Source organism: Dryas octopetala, chromosome 2, assembly GCF_963921425.1.
Source record: "Dryas octopetala chromosome 2, drDryOcto1.1, whole genome shotgun sequence".
NCBI classification, from domain to species: domain Eukaryota; kingdom Viridiplantae; phylum Streptophyta; class Magnoliopsida; order Rosales; family Rosaceae; genus Dryas; species Dryas octopetala.
The window spans coordinates 11132012-11147757 of record NC_141367.1 but is presented as its reverse complement, the minus strand read 5'-3'; the positions used below and the strand labels follow the sequence as shown (position 1 = coordinate 11147757).

At 34.7% G+C, this 15746-nt stretch overlaps 1 protein-coding gene and 1 pseudogene across 4 annotated transcripts; one reads left to right on the top strand and one right to left on the bottom strand.

Annotated features, from left to right (window-relative positions):
- Positions 1–322: 322 nt before the first annotated feature.
- Positions 323–10046, top strand: LOC147293061 (plant UBX domain-containing protein 11-like). Of its 3 annotated transcripts, none has more exons than XM_086234446.1 (10): positions 323–445; positions 1457–1589; positions 4475–4527; positions 4629–4710; positions 6094–6159; positions 6251–6318; positions 6865–7116; positions 7293–7731; positions 8257–8532; positions 9511–10046. In XM_086234446.1, exons 2-10 carry the CDS (start codon positions 1490–1492, stop codon positions 9717–9719), a joined length of 1545 nt encoding a protein of 514 aa, XP_086090572.1. In that variant the 5' UTR covers positions 323–445; positions 1457–1489; the 3' UTR covers positions 9720–10046. The 3 variants fall into 3 exon arrangements, with proteins under 3 accessions (XP_086090572.1, XP_086090570.1, XP_086090571.1); XM_086234444.1 differs by having other exon boundaries at positions 7215–7731; XM_086234445.1 differs by lacking the exons at positions 323–445; positions 1457–1589 and adding an exon at positions 2128–2334 and having other exon boundaries at positions 7215–7731.
- Positions 10047–11301: 1255 nt separating this feature from the next.
- LOC147293060 (uncharacterized) lies at positions 11302–15235 on the bottom strand (annotated as a pseudogene). Its single transcript, XR_015120343.1, has 9 exons — positions 15164–15235; positions 14957–15011; positions 14458–14536; positions 14043–14102; positions 13309–13411; positions 12757–12861; positions 12474–12654; positions 12186–12367; positions 11302–12057 (listed from the first exon to the last, which is right to left on the bottom strand). The product of XR_015120343.1 is annotated as an uncharacterized LOC147293060 (transcript).
- Between the last annotated feature and the right edge of the window lie 511 nt (positions 15236–15746).

Sequence of the window (15746 nt, the reverse complement as noted above, 5' to 3'; positions counted from 1 at the left end):
TTTACTCAAAATAATACATAGTATAGTGGTGTGAGTTGTCTCTTTCAATTTATCAAGACAGTCACAGTTAAGTTGTGACTGAATTGATTTTTTTTAAAATACAATATAGTATAAATTAATGTAATATTTGTGATGTAATATTATTTTTATTTTTTTATTGTAGTGGCATGTAATGTAATATTTGTAAATTATAATATCTTTTACTTTATTATTTTATTTGACTTTTCAACTAGTATCTAAATTAAAATGCTATTTAATTTTGATACCTAAACTAAAAAATTATTAAAATTTAATACTTAAAATCAATAGACTTTACAATTTTCTCGTCTTACAAAAAAGAAAAGAAAAAGAAAATAAGAAAATTCTTGATGTGCCATGGAGTTGTCTTTGTTCAGAGCTTAATCTGTTATACCATAATCGTCTCTCAGCCCTAATTCTCACTAAGGTAAAAAGCTCTCCTCAACCCTCTCTTTCATCGTTTGGTTTCCGAGAAAAACTGCGAGGAACCAATAGAAAAGCAGAAAAATTAGAATTTTTTTTTTGAAAGACTTATCGTTTTCCAAAATTTCAAGTTCAATTTACTATTTATAAAAATGGAAAGTTGAATTTCTTTTCTCCATAAATTTTGCAAAATTTCCTTTCAAAATCACTGGTTGGTAACCTTGATTAGTTGGTGAGCTCAAGTTGCAGAAATTTCGGGGAATTGGGTGGAAATTGGGTTTCTTTTATTTAAGAATTACCTGGATGCAATAAGATTTTCCATGTATTAGTATTATACATATATATACATCTTTAGCTGGATTACTGTGATTCCTTGGGTTACTAATTTTATCTATCATTTTCTTTTCCAGAAAATAAAGAGCAATAGTTTACTGAAACTTTTACTTACCATGGTCTAGGTGTTAATTGGTGTTTACCTGAATTATGCAGTAACTGAATGTTTAGCTGAATTATTTGATAATTGAATTCACTGAAGTTTTTCTGAAGGAGAAATTTAATTAGTGAAGTTTTTTCATCTGCTTTAGATGCATTAAGAATGGATTAAATATTTTGTTCTACAGAATTATTTTATATCGTGAATATTGAATTCTTTGATTGTTGGCACTTGGCAGTAGATGCTGGGAGTATGCGGTTAATTTGGTGTAGCTTGACAATATGTTTATTTCGTGTTCGAAGTATACATTTAAGAGGACACTTGTGTAGTTGGGTGATGGTTTAAAAAAGGTTGCAGAATGAGCATGTAGTTCAATGATGATATGCATATTTTTAAATTCAATTAAATAGTTTGTGGCCCTGTTATTCTTTGGACAATAGCTCAGGTACCCCTATAGTTTATTTGCTAGTGTGAGTTGATAGTGATTCTAGATATGTGGCTTTACATATTGAAGATCTATGTTTGTCCTATTTTCTTTTTTTTTTTTCACTATTGATTGTGTTTCTGTTTTGGAATCTACAGGTCTTATTAAAATTTTGGAAATTTTCTGAACAGATGGATCAGTCTCTCACCTATCTTATATACAAGGGTTCCATACCTGAAGCAATCACCGAAGCAAAGAAGCAGAGGAAGCTCTTTGTCGTCTATATTTCAGGTTAATGATTGGGTACCTCTGGAATATGTTGTATATAAGCACATGATCTCCCGTTCCTTGTAAGCCAGTTTTGTAAGGATAAGTTCTACCTAGGGTTTAGCATGGTATCAGAGCATGTGTACTACAAGGATGGGCCAGGTTTGTATCTCTAGCCCTGCATAGAGGGGAAGTGTCAAGTGACTCTAGTGGGGGAGTGTTAGCATAGTTCCATAAGGCTTGGGTACTTTTGGAATATGCAGTCAATAAGCATGTGGGAACCCTTTCCTTGAAAGTTGGTTTTGCAAGGATAAGTTCTACCCATGAGGTTACAAACATCACCTTTGGGTTGGGGAGGGGGAAATGACCATTGGAATATTTTGGATTCTCGCTTGGAGGCAATCCAACGGTAACCAGGTTTTGGGATTCAGTTGTGGAGAAAAGGGAGAAGAGATTCGAAGGTTGGAAGAAAGCTTTTCTATTGAACGGAGGTATGCTTACTTTGATTCAATCTGTCTTCAGTAGTTTTCCAAGTTATGACCTTCCATTTTTTTTAGAATCCCAAGTAAAGTGGAAGAATGATTAGAGAAATTGGTGAGGATCTTTTGTTGGAATGTGTTGAGGGAAAACAAGAGCCTTTGGTTAGATAGGATATAGTGTTCAAAACTAAGAAAAATGGTGGATTTGGGTTGGGTAGTTTGTTGAAAAGAAATGACGGTCTACTTGGAAGTTGGTTCTGGAGATTCCCTTTGGAGAGAGATTCTTTATGGTATGCTGTCATCAGAAGTAAATATGGATTACATTTAAATGGTTGGGATTCCAAGATCCAACCAAAAGATATTTCTCAAGGCATTAATTCTTTTCTTCATGTTGTCATTGTCTAGTGGGAAATGGGAAAAGACAGGATTTTAGAAGAATTGTGGGAAGTACATTTTTTCCTTGTCTACGTAGAATTTTGACCTATCTTAATGTTTCCATTTAGTTGGGAATCTTGGGATTCCGAAGAAATTTAAATGATTATAAATTAGGGAGTTTTCTTCACTACTTTCTTTGTTTGTCACTTTATTTTCATCTAGACTGGATAGGAGGAGTTGGAAGTTGGAGTTGTCAGGGTTATTCTCTTGTAAAGCCTATGCAAGGAAGTATTATGAGATTCCATCAATTTTGTTCTTCCATCCCTCTTCTTTTATTTGGAAGGCTAAAGTACCACTCAAGGTACAAGTTCTAGGTTGAATTTTCTCTCATGGAAGGTTCAACAGTAAACCTTGTGATGTGGAACAGAGGAGAAGACCTAATGTTTGTCTTCTTCCATAATGGTGTATCATGTGTAAAGGAGAGGCTGAAAGCACTGATCACTTGTTTTTTCAGTGTCTAATTGCATTGAAATTATAGTTTGTTGAGGGAAGCTGACTTGAAGCTGAGTCATTCCAGCACTCCATAATGCATTATTTTGTGAGATGTGCAAGGATTTGGAGGGGAGGGAAGAAGAGTTAATTTTCAAAGAGGTGTGGTGTGATGGCTATGTTTTGGGCAGTTTGGTTGAAATCAATAGAAGGATTTTTTGATAGCAAGAAGGGGTGGAGGTTTTGTGGGATAAAATTTGATTTTGGTCATCCTTACTGGCTTTGGTTTCCTAGGAGTTTTTAGAAGGTAACATTTTTGCGTATGTTGGCTGATTGGAGGACTATTGTTGTTTAGGAGATAGACTTTGTTATTGTATCACGATTTTAATACCTGAAGGTTAGCTAGTTTTTAGATCCAGCTTTCAGTGGACATCTTGTCCTCTGTAATATCTGTTTGTACTTGTTTGAAAATTTTAATAAAATTATGCTTCTTATAAAAGATATAATACGGTTGCTATTAATTGTAGAAAGGTCTTAAATATTGGGTTTTATTAAGAAAGTGATTTGTTTTTAATCCATCTAGGTGAAGTATTTGATTTTGTTTATGTAGTAAACTTTATCAATAGAAAGTATTTAATTAAAGAAATTGATAGAGTTTTCCTAATTTTTTTAAACATATAATGATATAAAATGAAGACATAATTTTGAGTCTTTTAGATGATCATTAAAGATATATTCTTCTTAACTAAAAATAAGAGTAATTCAAATCAGAAGTAAGCTTTAAGTATGAAATGATGTCAGTAAAAAAAAAAACGCATCAAATATATATTCTTCTTAACTAATAATTCTGAAGTTTCCCTTTCTTCTTGTTGAATTGGACTGGGAAGCAGCAGTTTCTTAGGTTCTTGTGTTATGTTGGCATAGTTGTGTTGCCTTTTTTGGTTGTCAATTTGTTCAAGGGTTTATGTATTTTGCTATTCTTGTATAGTTTGAGTCTTCTCTAGGTGGACCACCAGTTCGCTGTATTTATACTGTTTCTACTTAATTTTAATAAATTTGTTCTGTTTCCTAGAGAAAAAAAAAAAGGTATGAAGGGGAGGGCGAAGTGTTGAAAGAAATAAAAAAGAAGACAGAAATTTTTTCAAAATGATAAGTCTTATAATAAGTAGCTGTATTAACTTATTTCTTAAAACAAGGTAGTTTAATAAGTAAAGAATTAATTTATTCCTTAAAATGACATCACTGCAGTACAGATCTTTCTGTCCAACGAATGGCTTCTCACATTCTCACTTTTATATGTAGTATGGATAATTCTTCTTATGCTGTATTTCATAACTTTGTAAAGAATCTTCTGTGATCTTTGTGCATTACAGTTTCATACATTAATACACTTTACTGCCACACATTATTTTCTTTTCCTTTTTTTAATTAGTAATTTCATATTATGTCAAGATTGTTTTGGTACATACATGATATCAAGATGTGTTATAATAGTTTTTGTTGTAACCTTTATTACATGTGCTTATTTATTTATTTATTTGTTTTTTGGCTATCGTGGAATTTCAGGTAAAGATGTGGAATCTAGTCGTTTGGAAAATTCCACATGGACTGATCCAAAGGTAAGTTTTGTTCCTTTTCTTCGTTTTATCTTTCATTATAAATTTATTTAAAGCTTATATTTCTTCTGGCTCTTATTCTTATGTTTGTGTTTTGCATTCAGGTGGCGGACTCGGTATCAAAGTACTGCATTTTATTACACATCCCTGAAGAATGCACTGATGCTGCAAATTTTTCTGCAATATGTATCCTTGTATAAAAAAGACAATCTATACATAAATTGCTTCGGAAGTTAGCCTCCTGAGAGAATGCTACATAATAATCTGACTTCAACTTCATGAGAATGCATCCTTAGAAGATTATGTTGTCTTAATTAGCACATCAAAATCTTAAAAGAATTATTGTGGTAACTTCATTAGGTTCCAGCTGTTTTCTCTTTTTAGGATGATCAGGTAACTTCTGTTTCAATTGTGTGCATCTTTACTTACTCCCAAGCCTTGGGCACAAACAGTAACCAAGGGGGATCATGGCTTCACAGTACCGCTACCCAAAAAGAAAAAGTATTCTCCATTCTAATGAAAATCTCTATTTAGCCCCCCACAACCCAAAGTCAACCCGCTGCCCTCCCACTGCCCCAAAACAGCACCAACCATGCTGAGGACTATATATAAAGTTTACTGCATCTTGGCTTTAATTTCTTCTTGTGCTCAAGTTGTAAAATTGACGTAAAAGACCCATTTTGCATATTGAATCAGTTATATCATACCTATTGTGACATTAAAACATTTACTCTAAACATATTATCTTATTTTATAAAATATCAAACATTTATAAGATGAAGGAAGCCTTCACATATATGTTTACTGATCTAATTTGGCCCCTCTTTCAATTATTTTTCATTTATTTATTTTTATTATTTGCATTCTGCCCTTGTCTGAGGGTAACACCCATATAGTTGCCTAGTAAATCCAACCATACAGTTTTTAACTTTGTTCACTGCTATGGGGAATTTTATAAGAAGTACTAATGTATCACGTGCTTCTATCTTTCAAGAGGTGGGGATCCTGACATTATAGAGTGTGGAAAGTTTTATATTAAAAACTAGGCATCAAACTTTGTAATTTGTTTTTTTCTTCCTAAGAGGAATATGCATATTTCACAAGTCATCTTTTCTTGTTTTTTTGTATTCTGTTCTTTTCTTTTTTCTTTTTGAACTGTCAGTCATTTATCATCCATATTTTGAATAATGGCTAAAACTATCCATCATTGTCAGTATGTTGATTGTCTATCTCATTTCCCAAGCCCAAGACATTAGTGTTCCTGCAGAAAGCAGGAATGAGTGAAAAGCCATGAAGCGTTAACGCATCACAATTGATTCCAAAATGAAGTCACAGCTTTTGTACATTGTAGTTTTGAAGTAGGTGGTTTTAAATTCTGCGGTTCTTTGTTGACTATTTTTCGTCCTTATTCTTTGGTGATAGTCTTAATAACTGGTGAAGCTGTTTTATATGCTGCATATACCAATTAGCACAATTGCATTTTCTAAATTACATGTTGTATAGATTATTTTAGGCTCTTTCACATTATTTGAAAGTCAAAGAGTCTATCCTTACATCAACCTGTTGCAGACCCACAGAAATCTGTACCTTGTATAACAGCTATTGGATACAATGGTGTACAACTTTGGCAAAATGGTATGGTTTGTATGAATCTTTGTTTTAAGTAAAGTGTATAGACCAATACATAAGCATGTCCTAATAATTTTGTCCCTTTGCAAATTTATAGAGGGCTTTGTCAGTGCTGAGGTTCTGGCATCCAGTTTAGAGAAGTTGTGGTTGGGTCTTCATATCCGGGTATACTTTTTCTGTTTTCCCATTGCCGGGCTATCGGTCATCATAGTTTAGTGTCAACTCCGCTTTGAAAACACATTGATGCTTGATGAGATGATGTTTGTTTTGACCTTTCTCTGACCGTGTTGTGCAAATGTTTTTGATCCCTTTTTTACAATTTATGTTAAATGGGGTTTTGAAATTTTGATTTTTCTTTTTAATAAATGCTGTGGTTGCTCCCTTTAACCATCTTCAAAAATGAAATTGGAGTCATTGTATTATACTGTTCCCAATTATACTTATCTGTGCCTCTTACAGACGCACAACTTGTAGTTGTGTTTATCATTTAAGCATTTGCAACATCAACATTACCTCCCTTTTGGAATCTCATTAATGTTTGATGAATGCAAATCTTGGAAACATTAGAGAGTCTGTCCATGTGATTTGAGCAAATAATCTGCTGGTACTCTTTATTTTGGCTGTATTCTTTAGAGTGTGCAAGACCTTGCAATTTTCTCAGTTTATATTCAAAAGAAATAATTACTAGTATTATCTCATGATGAACTGTAGGAAACAACTGCAACTTTCTTGAGTGCAGCTCTTGCTTCAAAGAAATCTGAACCATCTACTTCTGGGGTTCCTAAAACTGTCTCAGCTGATGAAGAAAGTTCCTCAAGTATAGCTGTTCTATCTGACCAAGGAAGTTCCTCAACTACGGTGGTTTCATCACCTTTAACAGATCAAAATGGTCAATCAACAGTGTCTATAGGGGTTGCCTCTGACATGATGAAGGAAGACAAAACTTGTGATTGCACAGTTGAGGTATATATACCTGCATTGACTGCCTTGTTACGTTTTGTAGTATTTATAAACTTCATCTTCCATGATGTGATGGTTCTGTTTTGCTTTGACATAAATAGGAGAAAAAAAATGATTTAGGAGTCGAGACCTCTTCAAAATCACTTGATGCTAATGAGTTAGAGTGTGTCGGGGAACAGGCCAGTCGTTCCGCCGAAGCTGCTAAAGGATTGCAGGGTATTTCTGTGGGAGACCAGAACAATTCTGGAGGCGGTCATATTTCTTCCAGTGAAGAAGGTGGTTATACCGGCCCAGAAAAGATCACTGCTAATCATTCAGGTGTCTCTGGAGGAGATTCACAAGCATTTAGTATTGAAGAAAATGAAGTTGTGCAAGTTGGAAAAGGTGAAGATGAAGATGATAAGAAGGTTGATGCATTTGAGAATTGTATAGGGGTCAATAAATCAAGTGATGTTCACTTAAATATCCGAACGCCTACTGGTATGAGCCTACGAGAGAAGTTTCCTCTGACGAGCACTTTGAGAATGGTCAAAGACTATGTTGATAAAAACCAGGGAAGTGGTATTGGCGCTTATGATCTAGCCATCCCCTATCCTCGCAAGGTATTCAGTGATCAGGGTAAGAAATGCTAGATAGTTATTACCTAACTTTCTTTTTCACTAAGAGATAGCTATTGCATTATTTGTTTGAAAGTTTGAATGTACGTTGACTGGTGTCCTCGTGTACTTGTAACCTGTGGACATTCCCTTTGGTCAAAATCCCGGAAATGTTTTTCTAGTATATATTACTGCCTTCTTTTGCACTATCCTTCAATTTTGTACTGGCCTGGTAGACTGTGTGTTTTCGTTGTGTGCACATCTGTTGTCCATGCACTTGCAATTGCAATGCAAGTGCATTGTGATGTTTTCTTGTTTGGTAGGTAACAGTAACACTAAGAAACATGCTAACATCTACATTCAAATTAGTATGTTGAATTACTTTTGCATAAGAATTAATATGCCATTTGCATGCATGAACATCAGCGCACATGAGATTTATATGTTCTCTCTCTCTCTGTCTCTCTCTCTCTCTCTCTCTCTCTCCCTCTTGTAATGTGTTATTATCAAAACAAGCCATTCATAATTTCTTATTGGTTTAATGCAGATTTAAGTAAATCATTATCAGACCTAGGTCTGTTTGATAGACAAGCATTGATAGTGGTTCCGCATCAGCAAGCAACTGGTTACCTCAGAGGGGGATCTGCATTCTCAGAACAAACAGATTCACAAAATATTGCTAATTCCTCAACTGAAAGTAATGGGGGATATTTTTCATATGTGAAAACAGCTTTATCTTTCGTAAATCCTTTTTCTTATTTTGGTGGTGGTGCTAGCTCATCAAGTTCGGGACAGAAATCTCAAAATCCCATGTGGGAATATAGTGAGTTTCTACTCCCTACTCTTATGCCAAAATGTCTCTATAACATTCCTACTAGGTCTCTCATTCGGGCTTAGGAAGTTTTTTATCTTATGACTTTCAAGCATGCTGAAGTTTAGGTGCATTTGAGCCACTAGCAAAATAAAAGAAATTCTCACAATTGCTAGTATAGTTTGGTCAAAGCAATTGATTTTCACTGGGGAAGAGCCCTACTTTTTACTCGATATTTGCAAATGGAATGTAGAGGCAGGCATAATAATCTGTGCTAGCTTTTAAGGGCGAGGTCATCAGTCTATCTTCTATTTCTATGAACCAATTATGAATAACATCTACTGGTCAGATATTTTTATATGACCCTTAGCTCAAGTGGCATCGGTGGGATGGGTGAAAAGTAGATCGTAGGTTCCATTACCTGTGTAATTAAAAAACAAGTTACATGGGGTTTGAACATGGCTCCTCCCTTATTCGGTTGGGATATTGGGTTCAGTTTAGGTAGTTTAATTAGCTAGTAAAATGGGGTCTTTGTAAATGTATAACCCGAATGAATTGTAAATTTGTTGTACCCAAATGAAGTGTGGTCAACACAGTAAACACACCTGCATACACGGGGGAGATGGACCATGAGCCTTTGTTGTGCACTTTCTTTCTAGAGCTAACTTGCGGGAAGAAAAAATATAAATGGAGGATAATGAAACAGTAGTGTAAGCTTCTTAATTGAAGTTGCAGAGGTTACCAATTAATCTTTTTCTTTCTCTCCATCAATTGTTATATATTATACTTTTCTATTCCTTCATTTGATGGTGATGTTTAGGAAGTTAGCTTGGTGCACAAATAACATTGCAGATATTTATCAATCTGTTTAGAATTTTCTTCTGTTGGTATAAAATTTTGTTTCATCTAATGAATGTTCCTTTTCGAACATTGTTGTGGCATTAGTGCATTACTCAATAACTTATACTGACATTTTTCCTGTTTCATTAGACCCGAATCCTGCAGTTCGAAATAACGCCACCGAAAGCACTTCTGCAAGTGGTAGAAATGAAGGCAAAAGCAAGAAACCATCAACATCTCGTTTGGGAAGTAATATTCACACATTGAAACATGATGACGATGATGGGAAGTTCAGCGATAGAAATTCCTTCTGGAATGGTAATTCTACACAGTATGGTGGCAATGATGATGCCAAATAATATCTATGATTTTAAACTCTACTCTGTTCTTTAAGTCCCCAGATCCCTAATTGTCTGCTTTTCGCTTCTTACCTTGCTAATGAGTTTGATCTGCAAATAGAGAATTGTAGATAACAAGGAAAAGCTATCGAGCCTCTGATGGTTCTTGTTGTTTTTCATAATAATGTTGAGTTCTTTTCTATTCATATAGGAAGGGATGAAAGAACAATGAATCCCATGAAATAGTTTGGATAATTATCAACTCATCATACTTTTGAACCTTTTGAGTGTCATCCTTGTAAATATTTGTACTTTCTGGATAATCATAATGTTGGTCTTTAATTTTGATTTTCAACCAAAAAACTCATTAAGTGAAAGGTATATCCGTATATGTACTAAAACCAATCATTTGATGTACTTTTCAGGGATTATCAAATGTATGAACTCCTGTTTTGGTAAAAGAAAGGGCCAATTTATTTATAATAAAGTATATTATATGATTGTATGGATGATGGATAAAGTTTTATGAAATATAAGTGGAGATGATAATGAACTAAATAAGTTGGACTCTCGAGACCCATGTCTCTCTATCCAAAGGTTCTTAATGTTCCTAGTCATAGACTTTTTAATTGGGCACTAACAACTCAGATAACTATTTCGACACAAAAATGCTCGGCCACATGGAGGGCTGAGGGTCTTGTCAAAACACGCATTGCCGGGTGTGAGGCGAGATTTCCGACCTTACACGGGCGTGCCATTATTCGGCTTTAAAAATGAGTGAATGAAAACTTTAATAAAATAAATTTGTTGCGCCAAATAGAAATCTAATTTCTAAAAAAAACAATTGTGCGATAGGAAATGAACCGAAAAAGCCTATTTAAATTCTTTTTTTGCCTAGATCGACTAGAACTTTTAACAACCAAAATGTAAATAAAATAGCAACATGAATTTAAAAGAAAGTTTAATGGGGAAATAACACTAAAATAAATTCAAAGAATTACAAGAGGTGTTCTTGCAAAACCCAAAATACAAATAAATTGCATAAGCATAAAGAAATACAATTAAAAGGGCCTTGAAAGGTTGTGCATCTGGAGCCTTTCATTGATCCTTGTAGCTCCCTTTTTATAATAAGTCATTTACTGTGTTCCCAAATTTTATAGCCAAGTGTGTGACTTAGAATAACTTGCTTTTAGAGTAGGTAGACAACTGTAGATGAGCTACTTTGAGTGGTGGATAGTTGTAGATGAGTTGAAAATGAGATAAGATTAAGTTGATGAGTCACTTTTGGATTGCAAACATGTCCATCCGAAAGCCATCCAATATGGTCAGTCAAGAGCATTACACTATTTGGATTATTACTTGATGATCATCCTTATATTTCAACTTGCTGATATCCAACTAGAAAAGTACATCTAGTGTTGAATTTAGCATCATACACTACGACTCTAAGGCCCCATCCTTATTATCCTAATGACATTTCATTGATGAATATTTGTATGTCAGCATATATGACTTAATTATTATCTATGGTTTTGGATGACTGATTGTCAGCAAACGAACTATAAATTGTGCCATGCATGTTATTATCTAGTCATCCTGTATTTTGGTGTAATGTTTAATTTTTGATTACTGTCACATTTTCTCTCTGATTGTGATCTCTTGTTCTTCCATTCAATGAAAATCGTTTGCTAAAGCACACGACATCATTGCATTAAAAAGAATAACAATGTGGAAATCCAATGTGAGCATATCATGCAGGTTGGGAAAAAAAAGTTTGGGTTTTGATCGAATTACTAATCAAAGAGTACAAGAAAAAGAGACAATGCATGCCTAAACAGTACTAATTATTGATTGTTTGAAGCCAATGCCTAACTTGACTGATTAGCAGGCTGAGTTGTAAGTCCAAAACCAAAGGGGAAGAGGGGATCATAATGTGCATCACCAACATTCATAGGGAGCTGATAAACTGTCTTGAACCAAGACCTTGGAAGCAATCCAGTGAATCCATAATCACCAAAAAGAACATCAGCAATTCCTTGCCCTTCAGTTCCAGGCAGCCATGCAGCCACAAGAGCATCAATTGAAGAAACGTAGGGCACAATCACAACCGGGCGGCCGGAGACAATAATAACAATGCATTTGGCCCCGCCACAGACGTTGGTGATAGTGTTTGGACCCGGGTCTGCAATTGTCAAATTCAAACTATCCTCGTTTGTCTCGGCGTAGGGGTGCTCTCCAACAGAAACAATGGCATAGTCGAACTTGATTGACTTCACAAAATCAGCATTAGGGTTTTCACTGAAGATAACTTCTGTGCTGGGATCAATTGCAGCTTTGATGGCACTTACGATTGTGGTTCCTGTACACAGATGAATTATGGTCGAAATTAATTAAGCAGATCGACTATGACATTGTATATTGTATTGCAAGGCTTAACATTCCTGGTGTCGAATATACACTTAACACAAAAAAGCAGATAAAATATACCAGCAGTGAGGTTGTTGCCACTAAGTCCTTGCCAAGTGAGAGTCCACCCACCACATTGATAGCCCAAATTGTCAGCTAGAAACTAGGATCTTCTTGGCCTTTTTAGGGAGTGGCATATTTTCTCCATTCTTCAAAAGGACAAGTGACTTCATCACTGCTTCCCTTGCCATATCTCTATGAGCCTGCAATTAATAATCATATAACATAACATAAGCATTCATGACTACTTTATCATCATTCATCAGGTACATTAATTATTTTAGAAGGTTTAGTATAAGAGATCAAAACCTGGCTTCCAAGCTTGTTAGCAAAGCTCTGATCAGCCAAGGGGTTCTCAAACAGACCCATCATGAACTTGACTCAAAATTCTCCTAACTGCATCATCTATACGGCTCATGGGGATACGCTTGTTATTGACAAGGTTGGTCACAGTGCCAATGAACTCAGTATGATTGAAGGGAACCATGACCTGAAAAATTAACACAAGTTATTAGAATTGCATAGTTTAAAAATCAGAATTAGAGTTTTTCTACTTGTATTAGCATTCATATTTGATTTGTATACAACTAACCATTTCAATGCCAGCTAGAAGACCAGCAAGAACTGAATTCGGGTAATCCGAATGGGGTGGATAGGTAATTTTGTCAATACCCTGAAAGTCTGAGATGACAAAACCCTGAAATTTGAACAATAACATGGTAGTAATTAGTACTGCTCATTCATTCATTCATCCATTCATGTCAGAATTTACACTTAGATAATAACATGGTAATTCATTTACACTTAGATAATAACATGCATGACACAATTCACAATTTATAAGTCATTTGCATAAGACTTAGAGCCCTATTAACGATGATTGGAGATATATGTATACCGATATCTCGTGTGTGAGAAATTTCTTATATGTTTATCTTTAGAATTCGTTTGAGATTTTTGAGACTAAACATTATTTGGTCATCAAATATTTATGATACGATTATAGAGTTTGACTGATGACATTCTTATACCTTGTGATACTAACACTCACTTGAAGAAAACGAAAGATATATTGTTTGAGCAGGTATACTCAGAAGGGCTGTTAGAGAGTCACATCTAGGGAACTAAATATTGAGAGCCTTACAATCGAGTGCCCAATATTTGAGAAGAAATCATGTCCCTGAGATAATTTATGGTCAACATTGGGCTTGACCAGAAAGTGGGCCTCATTAAATCTTAATCCCATTCTGAAATGAGAAGGATCAGTTAGTCCGGATAGGCATAATTCAAGGAACAGGTCATCCAAGCAGTTATCATCATTAAAATGGTTTAAAATGCTTAATGTGAGAAGATTATAAATATATGGTCAGAACAGGCTTGAGGTATGGGACTTTATTGTCGAACAGTGTGCTACATTGAAATATTCTGCATTGCATGAAATAGACGACTGCAGTTATTTTGTTTTGGTCAAAATGATCGCAGAAATTAGCAATGCAGAAAATGACTGTGAAACAGGCAAAGGGAACTGGTATTATTCTTTGTTCAAGAGTTAATTTCGGTATAGAAAGAGCTTGGTATTTGAAAATATATGGAACACTTAACTACTGATACAGGAAAAGAGAAACCCATCAAAAGAAGAAAACAAAAACAGGAGAAAAAAAAAAAAAATCAACACAACATTTTGTGGAAAAAGTATAGATCCCATAATTTGGAATTCGAATTTATCGAGTCACATACGAATACTGGAATTTGTTCCGAAATTAATTGGATTATTGATGCAAGTAAGAAATGTGAGGTTTGAGTAAGATGTACAATCAACAGCAGAGTATTTATCATGAATTGCATTATCTACAATGGAACAAGTAATTAACCAAGTACCTGCAGTGCACTATGTATTGCACACCAGTTCTTCCTTTCGAGTTATAGGCTCTTGAAAACCTACAAATCATTCCAACATAATAGTTTAAGCCAATTGTAGGTTTAAAATGCTGCATGTTTGCATCAATCACATGGTGCAACAGAGACTGCTGATTGCATTCCTTAATTTCCTTCTCTGTCATTTCACCATCTTTGTTCTATTCAACTTTACACACAGCTCTTGTGCCCTTACAGTGTAATTAATTAAGTCCTTGCTCTCTCTCTCTCTCTCTCTCTCTCTCTCTCTCTCTCTCTATCCTTCTCCCTCTCTCCCTTTCTCCTCTCCTACCACAGCTCACCCAACCAAAAAAAAAAAAAAAAAATAGAAATACTGAATTAACAGATAAAAATAATTTCCATATAGAGTAAAAATTACCTTAAACAAGTGGTCAACCAAGAAGTGTGATAAAGAACCCACGCATACCAAGAAGCATTTCCTTGTAACAACAGGGTATCTGTGCCATAACAAACATGTCCAACATGGCTTAGAACGTATTTATATGCATTGTAATAACGAATATAATTCTAAGCATTATGCAAGAACTTAATTCAGAAAGGAACATGATATCAAAATAAGAGGCTAGCTAGCTTGAGAAAGACACAAACATATGAATATCATTTAACAAATTCAACACAACATATATTGAAAAAAAAAAAATCTCAAATGATAAGCACTCAAGCTAAATCTTTGAATACATACAAGTCAAGTATATAAGGAAAATGATTTTTAAGAATAACTGGAACAAAAGATGCCAGTAACTGATCAGTTCTTATGATTATATGGAAATGCAATATATTATTAGGGTAATTCTCATGATCACGTCACCAAATAGCCAAAAATGCAGTGTGATGCAGGGCAAAGGGAACTCAAGTACCAAGACTAAGTTTGCACTTATTGCACAGCACTTGTTCTTCCAATTGAGTAAGAGCCTGCTGAAAATCGAAAATTATGACAAAATAATAATAGATGCCATTTGGAGAAAAAAAAAAAAAAAAGAACCTAGGAAGAACATAGACAAGTGAAAGATAGAGCAAAGGCAAGAGAAGAGTACAAAGCATTAACAAAACTAATTTAAACCTACTATGCGAAGATATAGGGGGCTAGAAACACCCAAAACACCAGGGAGATTTAAGAAGAAAAAGATTCCATTACTTGATGCTCATATTTGTTGAAGTCACTCAACCCAAAAGTTGAACATAAGTGTGCTTATTCCAGTATGCTCCTTGCTTGGAAAGGAGAGGATTATTAAAACCTGAAACAAAAAAAGCATAGATGTTAATGCAATGACACCAAAACTTAAGTGTTAAAACTGCAGTCTTTTTTTTTTTTTTTTTTTTCTTTCTTCTTCCTTTTTGTTGTAGGAGAGAAGGAACTTCCAATGACAAAAAGTACTAGTAATTTAAAAAGAAAACAAAACGACACAAACAGCATAACAAACCAATAAGTAGTGAAGTAAGTAAATGAAAGTGGGAGAGAGGAGAAAGAGAACAAATCACAAATTATTGATTTGAGAAAGAAACTTGCACTTGATTCTGGAATATGAGGAATCTTGGGCCACTCCGGCGGCTCTCCTTGGTGCATCTTTCCTTTAGAAGGCAGAAATAAAAAATCGTCAGAAGTTTATATTGGTGGTGTTGGATATCATCTGCAATGTAGATAGATAC